The 24,011-nt window shown below is 39.8% G+C and overlaps 2 protein-coding genes across 2 annotated transcripts; both read right to left on the reverse strand.

Moving 5' to 3' along the window:
* Positions 1-294: 294 nt before the first annotated feature.
* slc25a5 (solute carrier family 25 member 5) lies at positions 295-2,612 on the reverse strand. The gene is made up of 4 exons (XM_033640404.2): positions 2,414-2,612; positions 1,050-1,536; positions 820-960; positions 295-719 (listed from the first exon to the last, which is right to left on the reverse strand). Exons 1-4 carry the CDS (start codon positions 2,522-2,524, stop codon positions 562-564), a joined length of 897 nt encoding a protein of 298 aa, XP_033496295.1. The 5' UTR covers positions 2,525-2,612; the 3' UTR covers positions 295-561.
* A 2,412-nt stretch (positions 2,613-5,024) lies between these two features.
* Positions 5,025-18,114, reverse strand: slc25a43 (solute carrier family 25 member 43). The gene is made up of 5 exons (XM_033632434.2): positions 17,675-18,114; positions 14,418-14,659; positions 14,073-14,245; positions 8,598-8,732; positions 5,025-7,317 (listed from the first exon to the last, which is right to left on the reverse strand). The coding sequence occupies exons 1-5, from the start codon at positions 17,944-17,946 to the stop codon at positions 7,105-7,107; spliced, it is 1,035 nt and encodes a 344-aa protein (XP_033488325.1). The 5' UTR covers positions 17,947-18,114; the 3' UTR covers positions 5,025-7,104.
* Positions 18,115-24,011: the final 5,897 nt, after the last annotated feature.

Below are 24,011 nucleotides of genomic sequence, written 5' to 3' on the forward strand. Positions count from 1 at the left end.
GCAGCGATAAGGTCTATATGAGAGACACACTGATAAAGCTTGTGGCTTCCTGGGTATCACTTTTCTGCAAGTATGCCTTGGATGGAATATGATCAGTTTGTCAATTTCCTCAGCTGATTTTGGCATGCCCTCAACTACAACCTGGGAGACCTCCGCAGCTCTTACATTTCACACAGGACGCTGCCAAATGGCTTCCTGAAGCACAACTAAGGGTGGGAGCTGCCAGGACATTCGGTCACTGTCTATAATCATACCCCTCATACATGGCATTACGTTACAGAAGCAGGCAGGAGATTCAATCAGTAGGTTGTGTTTATTTCTCTGTTGTTTTTTTTCAGCAAGGTTCCTGTGTTCAGGGAATGACATTCTGGTGAGAGGCGAAACAACAAAAGAAAAAAAAAAAAGAGCACGGGCCAAGGTAAGAGTGCATTCCCCCTGTACAACTAGTAGAAAATACTAGTTGGTCCCTATAAATATAGCGTGGCATTTAAGTCCCTTCAAATGTACAAGATATGTTACAGTTAAACTTCACAACATGAACAGTGGACATACAAAAACAACTTAGATGATTTTCTTGAGCTCGTCGTACAAGACGAGCACGAAGGCGCCACCCATGCCTCTGAGCACGTTAGACCAGGCTCCCTTGAAGAAGGCCTTGCCGCCCTCATCGCGTAAAATCTTCCTCCAGCAGTCAATGGTGCCAGAGTACATGATGTCAGCTGAGAGGGGGAAACAGAATTAAAACACGTCACACCTTTATTCTTGCAACACAGTTGCAGAAACAGAAAGTTAAGAGTGTTGATATGTTGTGGTTATTACCTCCTTTGCGTCCAGACTGCATCATCATACGACGACGGACAGTGTCGAAGGGGTAGGACACAAGACCGGCGACCGCAGTCACAGACTGAGCGATCATCCAGCTGACAAAAATGTGTGTGTTCTTGGGGTCTGGGAGCATGCCTGTAGGAAAAACGTCCATCAGAAGGGTTAACTAAAGTTTCAAAGGATCCACTGAGACAAACACATCAAGCCTGATCATGACAACTCACCCTTCGCTGTGTCGTAGACGCCAAAGTAAGCAGCTCTGTAGATGATGATGCCCTGCACGGACACGCTGAAGCCCTGGTACAGACCCCTGATGCCATCAGACTTGGTAATTTTCACCAAGCAGTCTCCCAGACCTTTGAACTCACGCTCCGTCCCGGCTTTGCCGACGTCAGCAGCCAGACGTGTTCTGGCGAAGTCGAGGGGGTACACAAAACAGAGCGACGTGGCTCCGGCGGCGCCACCGGACGCTAGGTTACCCGCAAAGTATCTCCAGAACTGTGTGCGCTTGTCCACGCCGTCGAGGAAAATCTTCTTGTACTTGTCCTTGAAAGCAAAGTTGAGGGCCTGAGTGGGGAAGTATCGGATGACGTTGGCCAGATTGCCTCTCCAGAACGAGAGGAAGCCCTGCTCTTTGGGGATACGGACGACACAGTCAACGATGCCCTTGTACTGCTTGTCGGCTGTAATCTGCTTGCTGGCATGTTGTACCTGTAATTAAAGCAGAGATACGGCTGTGCTTTAGAGATTATTTTTATTCCTTGGTTTATAATAAAGAAAGACAGCTGCCTTACTGCTTTATTTTATCATCATTTTACATTTCAAACTAGTCTCTGTGTGGTTATTGTGTTGTTTTACGTTATGACTTTTAAATAAATTAGGTTTAAACTGGATTATAAAATCAAGAAGACAGGATAAGCAGATCAAGTTTGACATAACCTATTTAATAAGCATCTACCTTCAACCTGTTAACCCTCTACCTCGTCTAATCATTACTCCCATGACACATTTGCATCCATGTGCCAGAGTACAACTCTGATGGCCTCCATTCAACAATTCACAGCCCCTCCTCCTCCTCCTCCTCTTCATGCTGCTGCTGCTGCTGCTGAGCCCAGGCCCAATGCAGCAGTGGAGTGACATGGCGTAAACCTTCCTGTGACCTTGGCTGCTTGCTGTCAAGCCAAACCACAGACCTGTCCTGGATCATGAGCACGGTTTGAGCACGTAGTCACAGTGGATGGTCACGTCTGGCTTTTATAACAAGCTGTGTTTATGCTTGGAGAGACTGCAGCTTGCTGCCCGGTGCATTACGTAACAGGTCTGATGCGCCTCGATTGTGCTGTGCCTGCAGCAATCTCTGACAGAGCTGCTCCGGTTCACCATGTTTAGACTCCTCAGCTTGTGCTCTCAACAATGCAGCATCTATACATTATGTACTTTATAACAATGAACCATTACATCTGGTTAAACACGCCCCCCATCCCTAAGAAATGGCTGCAACACACTGCTGCACATCACGAGTTCGGCGCTGCAGACACCAGCAACATCTGATCAAAGTGTCAGGAGGCATAAAACTGTGATCGCTCACCTGCAGGAGAAGCTTGACTCTCTCGATGGGGGCTACAGCTGTTTTGGAGATGGCAGCGGCGATACCACCAGCCAAGAAGTCCTTGGCGAAGGAAATAGCTGTCTCACTCATCTTCAGATGTTGTCAGACACCGTCCCGCTGCTTCTGTCTGTGGGGTTTGCCGGTGAAGTTGAAATGGCCGACTCCTATCTGGAAGAGAGGGGATTTAAGAAGACTGAACGCGAGAGAAACCGTGAACTTCGACTCTCGCCTCTGATTGGCTGTCCACTGTAGAAGTGGGCGGGGTTAATTGATGTCCTCTGATTCAGATTTGGTACTTTCTCTCATCACTCAAACGAGTCCTTAACAAGACCTAAAAGTTTGTCTTATCTGACATGAAGTTGATCATATATTCTGATTACATCACAACAAACCGGAAGTGTTGAGTTGTTACATTAAGTTTTAGGATCAGATTTGGCTCAGTGACGTGTCACATGTCAGCTTGAGGCAGCTGAGGCCTGAATTCTGGGTAAAGGTCATCCCATCTGTTAATGTCCTTTGACTGTCACTCAGTTTCCCACACTATGGAGGAGGACATGATTGAATCAGCTGACCGATTCCATGCAAACCATGTGTCAGCAGACTGATCCAGACACATTAAAGGTCCAGTGTACAGGATTTAGGAGTATATTAATATTCATAACTATGTTTTCATTAGTGTATGATCACCTGAAAATAAGAACTGTTGTGGTCTCATTACCTCAGAATGAGCTGTTTGTAAAGTTACAATATTTTGGTATGATTTATGTGACACACTCACTAAAATTATGGACACATCAAATCCTTTTTCCCCTAGGACATGTTACAAATTTGAAACTACATTAAAGCTCCAGTATATTTATTGATATAGCTCTTGCTGTTTCCAGGATGTGCATTGCATTAACTTTGACCTCTGATGTCAAAGTGGACATCAGAGATGATACTTTTATACCTCTAGAGAAGGTCACCTTTGTCCTGAAAAACAGATATGATGCCTTTTTAAATATTTGGCAGCCTGGCATTGAACATATTGAAACATTACCTTTATCAGCTGTGGACTCAGTGTAATCTCTGAGCTGCCTCCATTGAAAGCTAATAGTAACATCCAAGTACAATGGTTGAGATATATTGTATTGATAATATTGATTTTTTTTTTTGTGAGGGAATAGGTTGTGATGTTCAAGCTAAATTGAAAAACTTAAAAAAAAATATTTCAAAAAAAAGAAGAATGAGCTGTTTATATGTACATAGGGACCGGCTCCTCTTCCACAGAGTTCGCCATGTTGTTCTACGGTACAGAATGGACAAACCAAACCCCGGCTTTAGATAAGGCCATTGACATTTTGACATTGGCCACCATAGTTCTCCTACACCACCTTTACCTGGTGGCCACTTTTGCAAAATGACAGGGGGTCGAGGGTCAGTTGCAGCGACCCGCATAGGTCAGGTGTGTGCAGGGGGATTAGTCCGGACCTCTGTAAGGGTGTCTGGGGGAATCCTCCTCTGGCTCTTCTTTTTTTTTGTAATGAATAAGCTCTGTTTTGATGCTTTTAATGCATTCTGGTACTTTACTTACATTGAAAGTACAGGAAGAATTCCCAGTGTGAATCAGTTTATGTTCGTTGTGAATTAAAAGGTGGTTTAGGGGGCCACCTATTGCTGGCCAGATTTGGCCCACGGACTGTAAGTTGATTATAACTATCCACTGTGTAGATGCCACTTAATCCTTCACACTGGACCTTTTACTTAAATACCAGGTCAGTCCAGTTTATCTTATTAGAACTGTTTCCTGTTATCAAAAATGATCAGTAAACAGAAGATTTTCTTTGGAAATTAGTTACACTAGCAGCCATCAAATTGGACTTTTACTATAGTAGAAAGTTGGCCTCAGTATTGAAGTTGGTTCAGCTAGATTGTAAATACATATAATCTGTGTAATAAGCCTATAAAAGGAACAATACCATGTGCTAGCATGTATTGAAAATGTTAATCACTGTTCATTATAAATGCATTGTACAATAATTTGCAATAAGTCAACTGCTGCAATAATCTGTTCAACTATTACTCTAATTTATTCTTAAACTATTTTTGCATTTATATTTAACATATGAAATACATACTTGTACATTTTTTTCCCTTTTTATATTTTGACAAATGTCTTATTCTCTGTTTCCTATAATTCCCTATGTGTATGTATGAGAGTAACTGTAAAGTATATCTGATACATTTGACCATATCAAAAGTACCAAAGCTATAAAAACAACACATACAAAAGTGGCATACTAAAGCAACATCAACATGAAGAATGTGTGGGCCTAAAAGGTAGGGAAAACATCTAAGAATAGTAATGATATTGTTAATTACTGTAACATTATTACAGATTTTTTGGTATGTGCTCAGTGACTTTTTCTGTATCAGGACTGTGTGCAGGTTATTATTAAAACATTTTTTTAAATCCCTTTGTGTGCCGAGGACTTTTTTATTGTATTGTTTATTTAACACTAGTGTTGTATCCAAGTTTAACATTCTGGTATCCTGACAATATTGCTGTGCAACTTAAAAAAAAACATACAAAAGAACATTCTTGTACTGATAATGTGTCAGTGAAATTTTAATCCTGAAGCACATTCCTTCTTTTACAGTCCATGTTAGCACATATACATGATTGATCATTAGCTTTTCTAACTCCTGAAGCATCAAATTTTTACATTCATTGTGCATTAAAAATATATCACACAAAAGAGCATTTGCAACCTATTTGAAAAAACTACAGTATGGCACTATTTGATGTCAATAACTGAAATAAGCCCGGAAATAAATAGTTAATGATAAAGGCACATAGTATTGGTTAAAAACATTCAAGGAAAGACACAAAGAGTAGAGGAACAATTCATAAACAAATAATACTGTCAGATAAAATAACAATAGGCGTTTTAGGACCAAAGAGTTCTGCGTACTCCCTCAGAGGGACTGACCATTTGTGAGAATTTCATACCTTCAAGGGATTTTTTCTGTTTGCACTCACATCGCCAACAGGAACGCTGCAGTGACATATTGTAAGGTGGCCAGCGGATGGTATAGTACAGGCCCCCAGGAGGTGCACCAGGCTTTGAAGCCAATTTTTGTAGTCGCCAAACATTGTAATTACATCATCACGTGATGCCCTGTGGCACGAAAATACTTTTTTCTGACTTATATGGCGAAAGAGACATCTGGAAATGAGTGGATACATTTTTTTAGCATCACAACCCTGAGAAACTTCTCATTCCACTGTCAGAATTGTATTAATTTGTTCTGGTGACATTTTAAAAGTCTAGAAGAACAGCATGATTTAATCATTTTATTTCCATTCAAGTTAGAAGAGCGCTAAACAGGAAGCAGCCTGAAGTTTCTTGCACACCTGCTCTGCGGGCAGTTGCACTTTTTTTGGCTTCATGTGCCACTGTGTGACTTTCATAGGAATGAACAAGGCCCCGCCTGCAACGCTGAATGCAGCTCTCTCTATACATTCATGGTATAGCAGTGTCACTTTCACTTGGCAAGTCAAAGTCGCATTGCATTTCCACCGTCACATATAAGCTCTGTAAAGCCTGAACTCCGCTGTCGGTCCATTTGTCCATGTTTTGTTCAATTTTTTCAGTCACGAATTGTTGTTTGTGTTTTGTGTTTCTTTACACGGCTAACGTTTTTTTAAAACAGCGGTTGCCTGTACTGCGTGGTACTTACGCTTACATCACAAATGGTTCATCTTGTGCTAGGTACCTACTCTGTAATAGGAACTAAAAAAAAAGTCCCTCAAAACAGCATTCTATGAACTACGACTGTTCTTACTTCTTATGGTGCAGACACAAGAAAAGCCCCCTTTTCATTGCCTCTCTAAAGGCAGGAATTTCACACCGTTATGCCGCCTCGCCGTTCTGTATGAAGGGTACAATCACTGAATGAGAGTTGTCTTGTCTTTAAGCAGTCATTGGCGGCATTAACAGCACTGAAACTGTGTCCAACAGGACAGACGGCAGGACGGGATCATGGGCAGCACTGGTGTGATGTTTTGATGACATGTTATGTTTGCGATTCACCACAGGAGATTTAAAAAGTAGCTGTTAGCAGTTAGCAACTAACTCAAAGAAGAAGAACATCTACCATAAAGGTCCACAAATTGGGAGCACAATGAGATTCGGGAGCTCCTTATCCTTGGAGCAGAGGACGAGATCAGCTGCCATGTAACAGACTGGTAAATGATTATTATTGCCATGTTATGCCATTGTTATTGTTTATAAAGCACTGCCGATGTGAATGTTATATCGCACTAGAGACTGACGCTGTTGTGTTACATGTCACGGCCATCATGCCTTTTCTGATTCTGCAATATTGGCATGCTGTCGGAAATCACACACTGGAGCAGCATGATGCTGCCATGGTTTGGTTCTGTGTAAAAATGCCAAGGCTGCATGAAGAAGGGACCTCGTAGGGGTCCAAAAATGCCTAATGTTTCTGAAAGAGAGGTAGACTGTTGCTGCTGACAGGACATAATGTATATGCAAGTTAACACAGTCTCTGAGGGCATGAAACCTGAAATGATATGTGATTATTACAGACACATGACTCTGAAGTATTTTGTTTTGCTGGTCAAGTGAGGTCAGCAGTCAGTGTTTTTCTTCTCATGTGAAGTTTCACCAGCGGTTTCCAAAAGACGACCCCCCTGACCCAAAGTTCCTGTTTTTCAAGTAGCTCTTGAGCTCCTCCAGCTCGGACGGCCCGAGGCTCTGGTCGACCCCCGGTGTAAGCTTGTAGCTCAGGGGTGAGACGATGTACCCGTTTCGGTAAAGGCAGACCTGCTTACACATCTCGAAGCAGGTGAAGAGAAGGCCAAAGTAGGGAACAATCTGTGAGGGAATGACGAGAGGTTTGATATAGATCAGTGGTCTTTCATAGTGACATCAACACTTCATGTGATTAAACTGACCACAGATAGACACAGAGACAGTTGTGATCTGGTTTTGGTATTACCTTAAGTATGCTTAAAGGGATACTTTGGATTTTTTTGAACTGGGGTTGCATGAGGTATTTATCCATAGTCAGTGTATTAACTACAGTAGATGTCGGTCAGTAAACCCCCACTTTGGAGAAGCTAATCAATGTACTGCTGTGGATGGGGGCAGCACCCTATATTAAGAATATTTTCACAGCTTTGCCTTGCTGATGGACAGCCCTTTCCAACCAGGAACTGAAACAATTATCTATGCTCTCTTCAAAGCCACCAGATGTGTGACTTTGGTGTTTTAAAGGTTTATTTTGGGTTCACAAAGGTCACACAGTAACACAAACAAACTAACAGATCGAGGCAGCAATAGACCTTCAGCTCCCATGTTCTGCAAGGTAAAAGTAAAGTTTTTAAGGAGTCTGGTAGCTTTGAAAAGAGCAATAACGGCTTCGGTTCCCTGTCAGAAGGGGCTGTCTGATGGCAGTATAAAGCATTAAAATATTCTAAATACAGCATACACATAAACTGATATGTTTGTTTAAGGCAGGCCTTGAGGGGGGGTGAATAAATACGTTTTGCCAACACCCCATCCACAGTAGTACATCACTTAGCTTCCATGTTGGTATTCCTGCCTGCTTCTACAAACTAGGGGTGACCCGACTGCCATCTACTGTAGGTAATACACTGACTATGGATACGTCCCTCATAAAACCCCACTTTAAAAAATCCAAACTATCCCTTTCATGTGTCTACACTTATCTTCATCCAGGTTGACATTCTGGTAAAGTAAGGTGCTCATAATAAGACCATACATTTGTAAAACAACTTCCAATTATCGTGACATTTGCAGCTGAAATAGGAGAGTGGAGCATACTGTTCCAGAGACAGACTTCGCTCACCTTGCTCGTGATATTAATACTATGAATTGCACACTGAACATTGCTTTCCATGCCCCCACTACCCACCCTCACTCTCCCTTTTGCGTAGGCCATGAGACTCAACTCTCTCAGCGTCATAAAGTCACTCATGTTACCGAGCACGTGCAGTTACTTCAGGTCCAAACAAAGACAGCCAAGTCAAGGCAAAGAGGCAAAGTACACCAATTCTCTATCTATATGATTGATAGAAAAAGTACATTGTGGCTCAGATAGAAATAATAATAATATGTAAGTGAAACGGTACCTTTATTGTGTTGGCGGTGAGGCCATTCCACAGTGAGAGGACGCCCTTGTTTTTTACAACCTGCATGAAACAGTCAATCATTCCACTGAAATGGACATCAACGCCACCAAAATGGGGAAGACGGGCACTCTGCGCCTGAGAGAGGAAAGAAAGTGAAAAATGAGCTGCAGTGAATCAGCAAAATGTCATTATGTGTCTGTAAAGTTATAACCAGAAAGGTCAAGCGAAGCATGACGAGACAGATAGAACTTGTCGCAATTTGGTGGAAGGTTTAATTAAGTTATATACATGTGTATCAGCAGTGGTGCAATGAAGGACAAGTGAGACTCCTGCTCTGTTTAGGATTTCTCTATGATTAAATCTGATACCTGTTACTCTGTGTATATGTGTGTGTCTGTTTTGGAGGGCATCTGCTTATTTGATCAACCTCTCATTTCAACTTTTATAGCAATAAACCAGCACAAATAGGCTAAATATGAAAGATATTCAAAAAGCATAATAAGCAACACCAATGCAAAATTAGAGGAACACTTCACTCACAAAATGGCCATCTGTATGTCTATTACTCGCCCCGTGGTATCTTGAATTTGTGAAGAAAACTGTTTTACTTGCGCGATTCCACTGTGAACGGAGAATCCAAAAAGGCGAAATGTCTTAATGAACTGAAGTCAGAGGGGACCCTGTTTAACAGCAGCAAAACTATATTAAAACATCTGCTTACAAACTCTCAGACAAAAATCGTGTAGCAAAATCCAATTTCAAACTTGCTAAAAAACTATGCCCAGGGCACACTACTTGTAGGTGGAAGCTTTTAAAATCCTGTTTTACTGAAAATGAACGTGAAGCAATGAGCACACAACTGGATAAATGAGACTTGGATTATACTACAAGAGTTGTGTGAGAGTTTGTAAAAGGCATAATTTTGCTGTTGTTAAATCTGCTCCCCATTAACTTCAATTCATGAAGAATGTCCGCCTTTTTTGGATTCTCTGTTGACCTTGCCCGGGTCCTGACCTTTGAATCCGCTCACTCCACTAAGGTGGAGTTGGACTAACGACTTGAGAAGTGTCAGATATCAGGCAACATTTGATGTGGAGGCATGCAAGAAAAAAATCTTCTTCACGAATTCAACGTGGCACGTGTTGAGTAAGTGATGTGCAAATGGTCATTTTGAGGGTGAAGTGTTCTTTTGAATGTACAGACAAATGAAGTATCTAATAGACTCAATGGTGGTGAAGATTCTCAGTCATCCAGGTCATGATAATGATAAGAGCTATGTCGTAGGCAACTGGACTTGCTTGAGTTTGAGAGGTGAAACGTCTTCAAGGAACTCAAGCAAGTCCAGTTGCCTACGATATAGCACTAATGAATAAACACAATGTTGTTCTTTTGAGGGTAAAATGAAAAAGTTAGCTGTTAAAATTCAGTCACACAGGAGACGAAAACTTTGAGGCAAACCTGGTTAACAGTATACGGAAGTTTTAAGAAAAGATATCTACTTTTGTAGGTTAACGTTACATTCAAGCTCAGGAAACTGCCATGTCGTATGTTTAAGTGGTAATAGACAACTTTTCAACTCCTTCCCCCTCCCTAGCATTCCCAAGTGGTACTACTGTTGGCATCGCTGTTGCAAAGACAACCACATTGCTTTCCGTTTTCCTCAGAGCCTGGCAATGACTAACAACACTGCATTTTGTTTTCCACAGGTAGTTCTATGGACCGCCATTTTTGCTACTGGGGGTAGTAACCACAAAGAACTTGCACTGAAACTTTTTGGGGATACTACGTCTAACTATCATGGAAAATAACAGCGCTCTCCTTCCTGTTTTGGCTGTACAATAGTTGACGCACTTCCTCTGTGCCATAAATCGAGCCTTCTTTTTCCCGGGAGATCATGCTTTTTCTTTTTACTTTTAGTAGGTACTGCAGCTATCCCTAAAAAGTATGTGCTGTTGCATGCAGTATGCACACAATCGGAAAACACTACTGTCTCATAACATTACGCCCTGACCTTTAACCATCTTGCTTTTATATCCGTTACCTTGGAGACAGCTGTCAATAAGCTGTCAAACAACTGTCATCTGTTTGCAGCTCAGTCGACGTGACGTATCGTCCGCTGCTCAGAGGATTGTGGGCCAGAATAACGAGAAAAGCAAGCTGACTTGCATACTGAAAAATCAGACCAGATGTGTGAGAACATCCTGGTATTTTTGGCATACTGCATTTCACATACAATGTATTGAGGCACTCTAAATCTTTTTCTGGCATACTATATAGCATGGTAGTATGGGTATTGGAATGCGCAGAGAATTGCATAGTATAAGTGAGGCTTATAGGGACCTATCTAAATGCAAATTATGTCATTATTCTACAGCTATTACATCGTGCAATCAGCATTTACGTCATAATGATAGGTTAAAGCAAAAAACTATTTCCACTTTTACCACACTGACAGCTCTACAGGCTGACTGTCATGTGATGGAGGAAATGTTTCTTTAGAAGTTTCAAGGTTGAGACACGCAGCCATGAGGGTGTTAGACTGTTCAAACAGATTCATTTGTCGAGGAAACATTAAGCTAACCAGTGAGTTAAACAACACTTAGCTACCCTAAGCCTCCACAAACATCCTCAGCTGTTCTCCGCCTGACTCTTAATGTTTAACTCCACACCACAGACAAGAGCTGAAGTTAAATGGTTATGTAACACTGTCCTTTATAGTGAGATGACATGGTTGTGATGGTTCAGTGAACTGGACATACACAACTCTCACCTTGCCTGCTGTCTGATAGTAACCGTCTATCTTTGGAGAACTTATCTATAGCATGTGCAGAGCCGGGACACATTCACATTCCCAGCTGCTGTTGAACCTTGTGGTAGCTAATAATAGGCTGATGAAACCGGATGTAGTATTCTGTCCTCTGCAGCGCCATTGTTCCCCATGTGACCTCTCAACATGCAGAATGCATCTCAGACATGATATAAGGGGAAAGCAGTGCAGACCAGTGTGTTTTCCTGTGACTAAATTGTTTTTTTGGCCACAAATTGGACAATCTGACTCTATTATTCACCATAGGTTAAATTATTCTGAAGGTAAATTTAAGAAAAATTACAACCAAGATTATTTGGATATAAGAATCTAAACTTTCCATGTTCAAAAACATTTAGTGATCAAGACAGGCTAAGTTTAATTTAGATACATGCCTACTGCCCCCTGGTGGACTAAAGGTGGTATTACAGCCAGTACACATGAGCTGCTGTGCTGTTTGCATTTATAGTTATTTCAAAAATATTTCAGGTAAGAATGATGAAAAACATTTATAAAGAGTCATAGGAGATAAATCTGAAGAGGATTAGTTGAATTAACTGAAAGATTTATTAAATTATTCCCAGCATTATCTCAGTGCAGTGTAATACAGTCATGTAGAGAGTCCTGAAGAAGTCTTGCCGATTAATGTTTTAAAGACCATAAAAACAACTTAACGCCAAAAATGTTCAGTTGACCAAGAGCCTAATGACCACTTGTTGACTGTGGAGCTGAAACTAAATAATCCATTAATTGAAAGTTGTCAACTATTAAATTAATCACCAACTATTTTGATAACTGATTAATCAGTTTTGTTTTGTTTTTGAGAAAATAAAGGTCAAAAGTCTCTGAATTCAGCTTCTTAAATGTGAATATTTTTGGTTTCTTTATTCCTCTATGACACTAAGCCGTATATCTTTGGGTTCTGGACAAAACAAGACATTTGAGGTCGTCATCTTGGGCGTTGGGAAACTGATTCACTCTTTCTGACATTTTATAGACCATCACAAATAATCGATTACTGTTGTCATGTTTTGGAACTAGTATTAGTGAGGCTGAACCCATAAGTGTTTTCCTCTTTTAAGTGTACAATATCACTGGTGACATGTTTTTATATATAAATTACTGGGGGTGATCCCACTTGTAAGCTCTGTTACGTTTTTCCTGCCTTTGAATATTTAAGTTTGACTTTATCCCCACTGTCAAATCCTTTTGTTAGTTATCACGAGTTATATACTTCATAAATATTTCAACTTTATTATTATGAGCTTGATGTCAGTTCACACTGTTTTTTTGTCATTGTCATACATATCTTTTATTCTTCAGTTTCTGCCACTTTATGTGCAGGTCCGTCACAATATATAACAAGTCTTATTTTATTTCACTGTTGTTTCCTTTTATTTATTTGACATTGAACCTTTTTTCTTGTTACTAAATATGTTGCTTATTTAAAGTACGTATTTATGTCATTTTCATTTCTGTCAATGTGTTTTTTGTATAGTAGTGCTACACCAATATATCATGTGACCTGTGTCACTAGACCCTCACATGAGCTCTTTAGCTGCAGTCTTGTTTCCAATGCATTTTACACCCCGACTCTAGTCAAACGAATTGGTTATCCATGTATCAATAAAGGATTTTAACTACAGTCAGTGTGCCTATACTATGGACTTTTACACTGAGTGAGCTGGCCAGTCGTTGAAGAGCACCTGATATTTTTTTTTTTTTACAACTAACAGAGTCTTACCCAAGTGCAGCACTCCCTATTTTTTCTTCAACTAATCGATTAATTGACAAAATAATCAACAGATAAACTGACAATGAAAATGATCGCTGCAGTCGTTGACTTGGCAAATCAGGTTTTGCCTGATGAAGGTCTAGGTAGCAGACTTCGCAGCATTAAAATCATTATTTGCAAGTTAGACAGTGTGCAGGAGTTTTTCTACAAGTTGGGTTCTGCTTGTCCGTCTTCTATACACATTTGGAAATAGATGTGCCATGTATTCTTTCATTGTGTGTATAAAAGTTACTTGATCGATAAGTTGATCTAGGGAACATTTATTGGCAACTATTTTAATAACTGAATAAACATTTTAGTGAATTTTTAAGCAAAAAAAGCAAAACATTTTCTGTTTTTAAGGCATTTTAAATGTGAGAATTTGATTCACCATTTTCTGACATTTTATCATCTGGAGATAGATTCCTTCAGATGTCAATGTATTTAATTCACCTGGTTACAGGATTAACTTGTAAACTTCTCTCTTGAGTTGTGAGGTTCATGCTTCCTTTTTCTTTTGTCTATTTTTGTTAGTTGTATTTTCTGTCTCTAACTGTGTGTTTTTATTTATGCTGCTGCCTGTCTTGCCCAGGTGTCCCTTGAAAAGAGATTCTTAATCTCAATGGGACTCTCCTGATTAAATAAAAGATAGATTAAGAAAATGTATTGACAAAACAATAAATCGAGAACATAATGGATGGATCAGTAATGAAATCAATCATTAGCTGCAGCCCTAATGTGTGTTAATTATTTATTCATTTTCCTATTTGAATGACCTGATGTTTTTTTCATTTATCTAGTTGTTCAGTTTTTATTTTTAACATGTGTCTGTTTCAGTTCTCCTATGAAACATGACTTCCAAAGAGGACGTGAGGTGTTTCTGGTGTTAAAATACCTGCATCTTCCGTTTTACAGTTTCAAACGGGTAGGAGAGGGTCTGGGCCACTCCGGCTGCGAGACAGCCATTAATGAAGTTCTGCAGGGGAGTGAAGCGAAAAGGAGGTTCCTGCCAGAGTTTGTCCAGGTTCATGTAGACTGCATAGCATCCAACAGAGAAGGGAAACGCACCTGTAGACAGATGAAATGCACTGTGAGTTACAGTATTATTAATGACATGTGCGCAGATAACAAGGGGAAGACTGCAGACAAACGCTCTTATCAGGAGGAACAGAAATGCCTTTAAAGAGTAGTGTGTGTTAAATGTTTTGGAGCACCAGAAGACGACATGACTGCAACATACCCAATAAAGTGAGGGAGAAGCCTCTGTAGAGAGCAAGCAGCCCCTCATTGCTGTAGATCTTTGAGATAGTGTGAACTACGCCGATGTACGTGCGCTGTCTGCAGTTCTGAGAGATGAGCCTGGTTTCTGCCACCTCCAGAGGGTATGTGGTCAGAGCAGCAGCGACGCCAGCCAGTCCACCAGCGAATATGGCTCTCCACTGAGAGATGAAGCCCACCTCATCCATGTGAAGGTGGACTATCCTGGACACAGAGGAAGGGGAAATGAACGACACTTAAATGAAGGTCTAGTGAAAGTTCAATCAGGAAGACAATACTTTTCATGCTCAGGCTGTTAGTTTCTTTCTCACCCTGCCATTCACTACTTGCGTGTATGCTCACTCATTATCTCTAGGTGTCATTGTGTGGGTGTGCCAATTGAGTCATCAGCTGATTCACAATCAACCAATAGCTTAGTGACACACCTCTGTAAACTTATCATCCTACTGCTCATCATTTTAAATATGTTTTTTTCACTGCCATAGTTCTTTCTTGCTGCAATCGTACCCGCCCTCCACCTCCCCATCACCACCCAGTCTTTACAGATTCATCAGTTTCATCTGCCTCAGCAGTCATCAACTTCTTTCTTCTTTCTCTCCTGATTGAACTGTACGGACTGTACAGGTAGTTTACCGGCATTATTTGACAGATGGAGGATTTTCAGGGCACATGTTCTGTTTATGTTTGATGCTTTATTTGTTGTCAGTGCTTTGTTTCTGGTTTCCAAATGTATTGCGGATCTGACTTTTGTACAACCTGTTATTTTGTTTGGATGAGCGTGTGTGTCGACTTGATGGATCATTTCCTGGTTCAAGCTCGTCAGGTGTCAGGATTTGCTGCTATACTTTGTTTGATAGTTGAATTTAGATTGAAACAAACATTTTTTTTATTATTATCTATTAAGCTGTTGATGATGTTTGTGATTACATCATCATTTACTCTAAGAGATATAAAAACAAATCATTTCAGCCCTAGATTGAATTTATTTAGCTTTGGCACTGTTGGTTGGAAAGAAAAAAATAGAAAAATAAAATTATCAATAAAATAATTCAATAATTAACAAAAAAATAAAATAAAATAAAACAAAATTGTATTTAATAATTAAAAGAAAAACCCAGTTGAAATAAAATAAAATAAAATGTTACCTTGGGCTCAGGAAAACTGTGACAGGTATTAATCACCATCAGATATTTAGACTAAACCAGTAATCAATTATTTAAAAATAATAATGATTTAAAATGATAGCAATCAAAGCAATTACTTACAGCCCATATAGATAGATGCCATATTTTTTAATTAATGCTACCAGCATCATGCTCTCACTTATGTACTTTGTTGTTTTACATGTGAAAATAAATAAACATGAACGACGTCATAACACTGATGATGACAGGTCAAACTGTTTCAGTGACTGATAAGAAACTAAGATACTGTTGTGGTCACGTTTCAGTCACCTACACTTAAAGAGCAAATTAATAACTCAGGTCATGCGTGTGACAAAGAGGAAGGGGCTTTATTTTCCTGGAACACAGTGTACAGCAGGCTGCCGGACAGTGGTGTGCCAACCGGATGCGGCGGTGTTAACACGCACATACACGTGTCCTGAAGCGTGAGAGGATACCTGCTGACTGACTGCAGCAGCCTCACTACACTCAGTAAATATTTATGACTGAGCTGGATTACTGGGAACACGGCTGCGGCCCGCTGCTCTGCATGTTTATGTATCTGACATGTCACCACATGTTTTGTCCGGTAGTAACCCGGCAGAGGTAGAGAGAGGCTGTTTGCCCTGAGTGCAGCCTCACAGGTAGCACTACAACTCATCATGAGAACATAATGTCCTTTTTCCTAGGAATGTCAAACTTTAACCACGAATAATCTGTGTATGAACATATGTGTGCAGTTAGGCCTTCAACTAACACAACTTTTCATGATCACTAAGTTTAAATTAATAATATAATATTTGTACATCATATACTACTATTCTTTTTACTATGTTTGTGTTGTTCTTCTATTTTGTACAGCACTTTGGTTAACTGTGGTTGTTTTTAAATGTGCTATATAAATAAACTTAATTCAATTTGAATATTATTTTTTGTTGTTTAATCGATAAATTATGCTTTAGACAAAGTAAAAAACGCCAACCACAGCGGAGCCCAAGTTTTCATATCCAGCATATTTTCCCTTTTTTTGTCCAACCAACATCCTGAACCAAAACTTAATCAATTTACAATCATATAAGACAAAGAAAAGCAGTAAATATTCACATTTGAGAAAGTGAGTCCTACCTTTTTCTTTGTCATTTTGGCTACAAATAATGACTTAAAGGGTTAGACGATTATCAAAATAAGAACAAACAATTGATTGATTAAATTATTCGTCAGTCTATAGAAAAATACTCAACAACTGATAATCCTTTCATCATTAATGTCATTTTACAAGCAAGCAACAGTTAAACCATATCCATTTGCTGCTTCTCTTTGACTTCTAGTCACAGTAAACTAAATATATTTGGATTTGGACTGTCAAAACAAGATATCAGAATGTTGCTTTTGGGAATTTTTCACCATTTTCTGTCAGGTTACAGACCAAACTATTTATGATTTCATTGAGCAAAGAATTGGCAAACTGATTAACAAAGGTTATTTGCCTTAAATAAAATAGCTCCCAATTATTATTATTATTATTATTATTATTTCTAATTCTATTTTTTGAAATTGACCTTTCATCTAATTGTTCCAAATATAATGTTAACACTGTTGTGGGTAGACTTAAAAAACAAACCAAAAAAGAAACAGATACCTGTGAGACAAGGCTCAGGGTGAATTCACCCCCCACCGTTTTAAACATCGACTGAGCAGATGCAGCCTTCTGATTGGCTGATAACAGAAGGTGCGCCTCGTACGGTAAAACAGGAAGTACATCTTTAGCTGCACTGATGGAAGTAAACAGACCATTTAAACGAACCCCTTTCAGTTATTTTACCCCGTCAAGTGTTCAAAATCACCGTGTTAGTCACTAATCCTTCTACTGACGTCAATATGTGTCATAAATATGTGTTTAATACTCTTTTACACAGTTCGGCACAAACTTGATAAGTCAGCTGACCAAGATGGCTAACGAGCTAATTCCCTGAGCTAAACACAGATGAAAACATCCACAGATGTTTCGAAGTCGATACAACATCAGACAAAACACTTTAGGTTAAACTTTACTTACTTTTTATATGTTGTGAGGTGGACTGCAGTGTAGGGGAACAGCCGAAGACAAGAGGCGAGGTTTCCTTTCCAAAACCCTCGAAGTCCCTCATTTTGGTAGATGAAGAGAAAACTCTGCAGGAAACCTCTCTTAGTGTGAAAAGTGCCCACCTGGCTTTTAATTTTAACCACCTCCAATGGCGACGTGACGGTTTTACTGAAGACCCCGGCGAAACCGACGCACATGAAGCTCTGAGAACTGGTCAGCCTGTTGTCTTTTTTAACAGAGGCCATCACTGTCCGGCCCTCCGCTGCACTGTCCGCTTCCTGAGGTGGTGTCTGTCTTCTCTGAGGGACAGGACAGGGTCTGTGTGTGCAGGTTAGACATCTAACTGTGGGAGACAGAGGAGATATCCGTCTCCTGTCCCCACCAGTTGTGTTATGTGACGACACCACGTCACGTTGACCGGTCCTGGAGGTGGGCTGCAGTTACGTCTCACTAACACTAGAGGGCGCTGTTTGACCACACAGGAAATACATGATTACACACAGGAAGGTGAAGTCAGGTGATGTGGGACACTGGTTATATTGACAAAGAAAACCACCTAAAATTCTGGAGGTTGCCTTAAGTGTTGCTTTTAGAACTTGTTATATATCTTTTCTATATTTCAATAAAGAAAGTATTTTGCCAACTAAAATAATTTGGACACTTTCGACCCTCACAAACATGTTCAGGTGAAATGGGACCAATATATTTGTTTTTTAAGTGGTTATATCCATTTGTGAGTTCAGCCATTATTGCCTTAAATCATTAATGTAATCTAACTTTTTATTAAGAAAGATTGTCCAACTTTTCTGCCATGTTTCCCCTGTTCTTTTGCTGACCTTGGTGCCATATTGTCCATATTGTCTACAATGGACTTGTGTGTGTGCTCCTGTGCATGTAACGATGGATAATTCTGGACTGTTGTTCAGTAAGTTCAAATTTATCACCATATACATTAAAAAAGTACGATGAACATACAATGTAATGAAATACTTTATGCCCTGGCTCTCTCTCAGCCCCTAGAAATTAGACAATAAATAGAAAATACTTACCTAGAGAAAAAAAACAATAGCAACATATAATACGCATAAATAATCCACAGCATCAACAGTAGTCTGACTGCCTGGGGGTTAAAACTGCCTCGAGGGCAGGATACCAAGCTGACATAGACTGGCTGTATCATCTTTAATATTTTTCATGTGACAAAAATACTATAAATGTCTGTAGTAGGCTATGACAGGGTGGGGCACAATAGCACAAGTCATGTTTTTATGGCACCTGGTAGCCCAAAAACATGTCCCTTTTTTATTATATTTTTTTGTCCCATTTTACCTGAATGCATCAACTACTCAGTCAAAACCCTTTTACCATAAAAAGTAAAGTGTATTGTGAAAATGTTTAAATCATAAGTCAAACAGCTAATTGTTGTTATAACCTTATTATTCTAGCTGCCAAACTCTTATTAACATGAGAAAATCAACATGCCACATGATGTACCTTGGAAGTTCTGGGACCAGTGGATTTTTGAATCTTTGGTGTGCCTGTACTTGTAATGTCAGACCAATAAAAATAATTTGATGACTGGCTGCAAAGATTTAAAGAGCCCAAGATGTAAAACCGTATTTGCCCCATTTTATCTGATGTCCAAAACTACCTGACTTCACCCCACAATATGTGTCTTCATAGCTATAAGCAGTGGTGGAGGACATATACATGTTCTTTAATCAAATGAAAGTACCAGTATTACAATATCAAAGTCCTGTAAAGTATTAGAGTAAAACTATTAACAGCAACAAGGACCAGTGGTGACATGTAACTATAGTAAGTAGGGCTACATTTATTCAAGTAAGTATTTCCAATTTATTCTAGCCTACTTTATACTTCAGCTCCACTGTTGGGGGAAGGAGAGAGGGAGAGTTCTGTGCATTCATTTGTTAATGACCTGAGGCAGATTTGACCCCATGCACAGTGGTATAGTTTCAAAGGAGTTGTCAAACATGCAGTGAAATCAGTTCAGTAGATCATTATAAGGTCACAGACACCTCACTGAAGAATTTAACATGTTTGTCTAGTTTTAGGATATGATTTGGTTTAGACAGAGGTTTTTAAAAGCTATATTTTCACTGAAATATATTGTTGTAGCAGTGGTAGATTTAGTGTTTCCATTTTGTGAGACTATACTTTTTGTTGATCTCAATTTCTAGTGAATATTGTACTTTATACTCGAACATATTGAGAAATCCTGTGACATAGGCAGCACTCTATGTAGCTGTCAGACCAGGAACATCATTAAATTTATCTCAAAGTTCATATCTGCATAAATGTATCTGTATTGTGGCTGCAGAGATAACAGTGGAGGAAGTGAAACTTGTGGTCTTTTTGTCACTCTCTTAATTCCAGTAAATAAGAAACAGTGAAGCAGTTGATATACTTTGTTAACTAAGTCCTCATATTTTCAGGTGACCTCCTGAGAGGCACCCTTGAGGACAACTTTGGTGACCACAGTTTAGGGAGTGGCAACTTTGTCTCTATAGGTGGTGCAGTACTCTAACTTTTTGACTTGTCCACACGGCAACTGGGGGGAAATAACTATCAGAATATCTCACTCTAGCAGGGGTGGGGTTTGGGTTATGAACTGCTCAGCTAATAATATATAAGTAGGTTTTTGGCTGCTCTAAGTAACAGATAATGTGTGTGTTTTTTTTTCTTCAGATGGGTCATTCAGAGAAAAGTCTCTTTTTAAAGAAACATACAGCCAAAATAGCATGACATTACATTAATATATTAATAATTAAGTGCACTTCCCGCCAACTTCCTGTCCAGTGATGCTCTAAGTGAAAGAAAGGAGAGGTTTGGGGTTAAGGTCAGAGGTTTGGTTCAAGGCAAACATTGCAAACACAGTGACACTGTCAGCATGTTTTGCACAAGCCATCTAAAATCTTTATTTTCTTTATTGTACCAAGCAAATACATCAGGTCTGATTTAATGTCTAACTGTATTAATCAGCAGGGCTTTGTTGTCACTGTCTTGTTTCAGCGTCATGTTTGTTTTCCTCCTCGTCTTGGCCTTCTAGGAGCGCCTCCCTCCCCTGCCGGGCTGACAACCTCAGATGCATGCGAGGAGCCCACCTTCTGTCTGCGGCTGGACCACTTGGCTCCTCCACAAAGGCTTTCTGGAATAACAGAGCCAACCAGAGGAAATGACAGCCTGATCACAAGCCCTCGCTCCCCCTCTGGTTGCCCACTGGGGGAGGAAAAGGCCGTGTCTGTGTGTGTGAAAGGGACGCTGGCTTTCACCTCTGTAAACTGAAGAACCACTTTCGATGCAGTGGGGGTAATTACAGTGAGGGTTCAGAAACAAGTGCAGAACAGAAGCAAATCAATACACTTATGAAAGCTGGGATGATTGTCTTGTCAGAGGAGCTGGAGTAATTTACATCCTGACTGGGCTCCAACAGAAGAGAGTCAAAGCAGATATACATTTTTGCTCCCCAGAGCAATAAAATTCCCTCAAATGCTTTGATAATTCTTTGATGTCACTGTCATATATGTTTGGTTTGTGATACATGAGATAGTAGGACGTCTTTCTTCAAAGATAAGTGGTGTGATGTTGTATCTTATCAAGCAATGCTTCAGCAGTCAAACAGGACACCACCAAGAATCTGCTGCCTCTCTGTCTCCTCTGCTGTCCTTCCTCTGCCCCTCACACTGCCTTCACCCAGCAGTATTCATAGAGAACACACATAGAGCACTGCCCTCTTCCTGTATGTATATCCCCCCTCCTGAATGAGAACTTCCTCCATGCCGCAGAGCAGTGCGGGAGCAGCCTGTGTGCCTTTGTGTCTCTGGGACTGGCACATAGCAGTAGGTGTAGGCTGGCTGAGGTATTGTCATTCCCTGGATGTCATGCGCAAGTCAACCCTTGATCTCCCACTTTGAAGTGCAGTGCTGGAGGAGAGCAGTCTGTGAGTCAGCAGTCAGCAGAGGGCGCCCGATAACCAGGGAGGCTGCATGGAGGACTGAGTCGCTGTCATCCTCTCACAGACTGGTGCAATAAAATTCTCACCTCATTATCTGAGACAGTCACATCACAGGCTTGTGTTGGCAGGGGAGGGGAAAGGGAAGAAAGGGTAGGAGTGGGGGTGGGGAACAGGCTAGGGTGGGTGACACCAGAGTCTGTCTGTATGTGAGTGTGTCTTGTTTTAAAAGGGTGGGGGGTGTACTGGTGAGAAAAGTCAGGCATAAGTACAATTCACTGTGGCACCATGTTGACACCTCCACCAGCGAGGCTCAGGCCAAACTGCTCGGCTCACTTAACAGGACTGAGAGACTTGTTATGCATAAGAGGCTACTTTTGAATTAATGGTTTCTGTGATGGGTTGAACTGTGAAAGCTTGTCAGGGTTTGTTAGGAATAATAAATGCAATGTTGCACCTCATTACTGGCGACAGTGTTTATTACAACAAACACTGAGACTGCTGTTATCTCAGCCCTGTAGACCAGTAAATGTGCTTAAACACAGCCTATAAAGTGTCACATCTGCAGTAAACGTGAGGCCTTAAGGAGTTAATTTGTCCAACGATCGTTTCAAGGGCTAATCTGTAAATTATTTTACTAATGTACAGTGTTGGGGAAGCTACCTGAAAGCTTTGCAAGCTACTTAACACTGAAAAAAGCCACACTACAGCAAAGCTACCCTCCGGAGGAATCTAGTTTGGTTTGCTAAAGCTACTTAGAAAAAGCAGTTCAACTACTTTGTTAAAAGATCAAACTGACAATGTGCACATAATACAGATTATAACAAAGTTTATTACAAAATAGTCACATGATTTTTATTGCAAAAAGTGTCCATTGGTCTCAGCTCATACATAATGTGTGTGAGATGCATAATCGACTATTACTACTCTTTTGTTATTCAGGCATACTGTCATCTTAAAAGATACACCTCAGTTTTTTGGTGATAAACAATAATATAGTGATTTTTGTCATGGGTATGTGGCACATCAAGTGAGCACTGGTCAAGTCCACAAACAAATTTTATGATGAGAACCGTTCTTTATAGAGGGGTCTCAGCTTGAAATGTGCTCCCTATCAGCACTAGACAGACTACTAACTGATATTCCTTCAAGAAGTCACTAAAACTAAAATTGATGAATCACGTGTAAAAAAAAATGATGGCAGTTCTGGAACATTTTTGTTAACTTTGTTTTATTTTTTATCTGGTAAAGTGAGTTTGTGACAATTTTGTTTTTACTCATTTTTTTTGTCTTAATGTTGGACTGATATTAAATGTTATCGTCTCATTGATACTGTGTGATTTTAAATTGATGTATTTTTAATTTTTTACGAGTGGACCCCAGGAAGATTAGCGACCACTTTGTGGAAGCTAATGAGGATCCAAATAAAGAATACAGACTAAAGAATAAATAAAAAGTACCCCACGATTCATAGGAGCATGTAAGGAATGTCAGCTATGGTGTTATACATGATGTCCATCAGTCAGACACCTGCTTTCAGAAACTTGTCCATATCTAGGTGGGGGTATTGCACCAAGCATGTAATGTCTAAAATGGTGTGCAACAACTTCTCTAAACCTTTGTTAATTAATAGCAATAATCTATACTTATGACTAACTGTGGCAAAATGGGGTTGACTTACAGTAGAGAAGCAATGGTAAAATAAAAATAAAAAATCCATTCCTTTTACTGCCAAAAATTGTTTGTAGTTTCAAAAGTTAGTTACACAAAAACTGGCAAAAAACTACTTGAATCAATTTGCAAATATGAATGTAGCTGAACTGACAGCAAGCTACTGCAAAATGTAATTACACGACTGGTTTAATTACATGTAGTTCACTACTCCCCTACACTGCTAATGTGGGATAACATGACCCCATGTGCAGTGACATGTTCAATGGAGTCGTGCAATAACCTTCAGAAAGATTTGAAACTACATGAATTGGTCTCTGCCTGATTTTAAAGCTCTCATAAGCACAAGGATGAATGAGTCAGTTGGGTTATGTTCTAATATTTCTACGTATTACTGTATGCCTTTTTTTTTGTGGTTGTTTGGCTCTAACTTTTTGTCTACTGCTGTCTTGGTCAAGTCTCCCTTGTTTTTTTTTTTTTCACTAATCTCAGCGGGACTTACCTGGTTAAATATGGTTTAAATAAGGTTAAATAAATTTAGTGTTGCTTTTTTAAAAACAGCTGTGAGGATTGAAAAAAAGAGACTTGTTAGTTGTCATGTTGTTTTTATGTCATTTCTATTTTCTTTGTTAAAAGCTAACAAGGAATGATGCATCACCTATTAAG

Source organism: Epinephelus lanceolatus, chromosome 7, assembly GCF_041903045.1.
Source record: "Epinephelus lanceolatus isolate andai-2023 chromosome 7, ASM4190304v1, whole genome shotgun sequence".
NCBI lineage: Eukaryota > Metazoa > Chordata > Actinopteri > Perciformes > Serranidae > Epinephelus > Epinephelus lanceolatus.

What these genes read in the sequence shown, in the direction of transcription:
- slc25a5 (XM_033640404.2), bottom strand. Translation starts at nt 2,524, where the DNA reads ATGAGTGAGACAGCTATTTCCTTCGCCAAGGACTTCTTGGCTGGTGGT. An exon ending in GAGTCAAGCTTCTCCTGCAG is followed by an intron (nt 1,537 to 2,413) that starts GTGAGCGATCAC and finishes CTTTAATTACAG; the next exon opens with GTACAACATGCCAGCAAGCA. An exon ending in CGTCTACGACACAGCGAAGG is followed by an intron (nt 961 to 1,049) that starts GTGAGTTGTCAT and finishes TTTTTCCTACAG; the next exon opens with GCATGCTCCCAGACCCCAAG.
- slc25a43 (XM_033632434.2), bottom strand. Translation starts at nt 17,946, where the DNA reads ATGGCCTCTGTTAAAAAAGACAACAGGCTGACCAGTTCTCAGAGCTTC. An exon ending in CACCTCACAACATATAAAAA is followed by an intron (nt 14,660 to 17,674) that starts GTAAGTAAAGTT and finishes CTCTGTGTCCAG; the next exon opens with GATAGTCCACCTTCACATGG. An exon ending in TCACCGCCAACACAATAAAG is followed by an intron (nt 7,318 to 8,597) that starts GTACCGTTTCAC and finishes ATTCCCTCACAG; the next exon opens with ATTGTTCCCTACTTTGGCCT.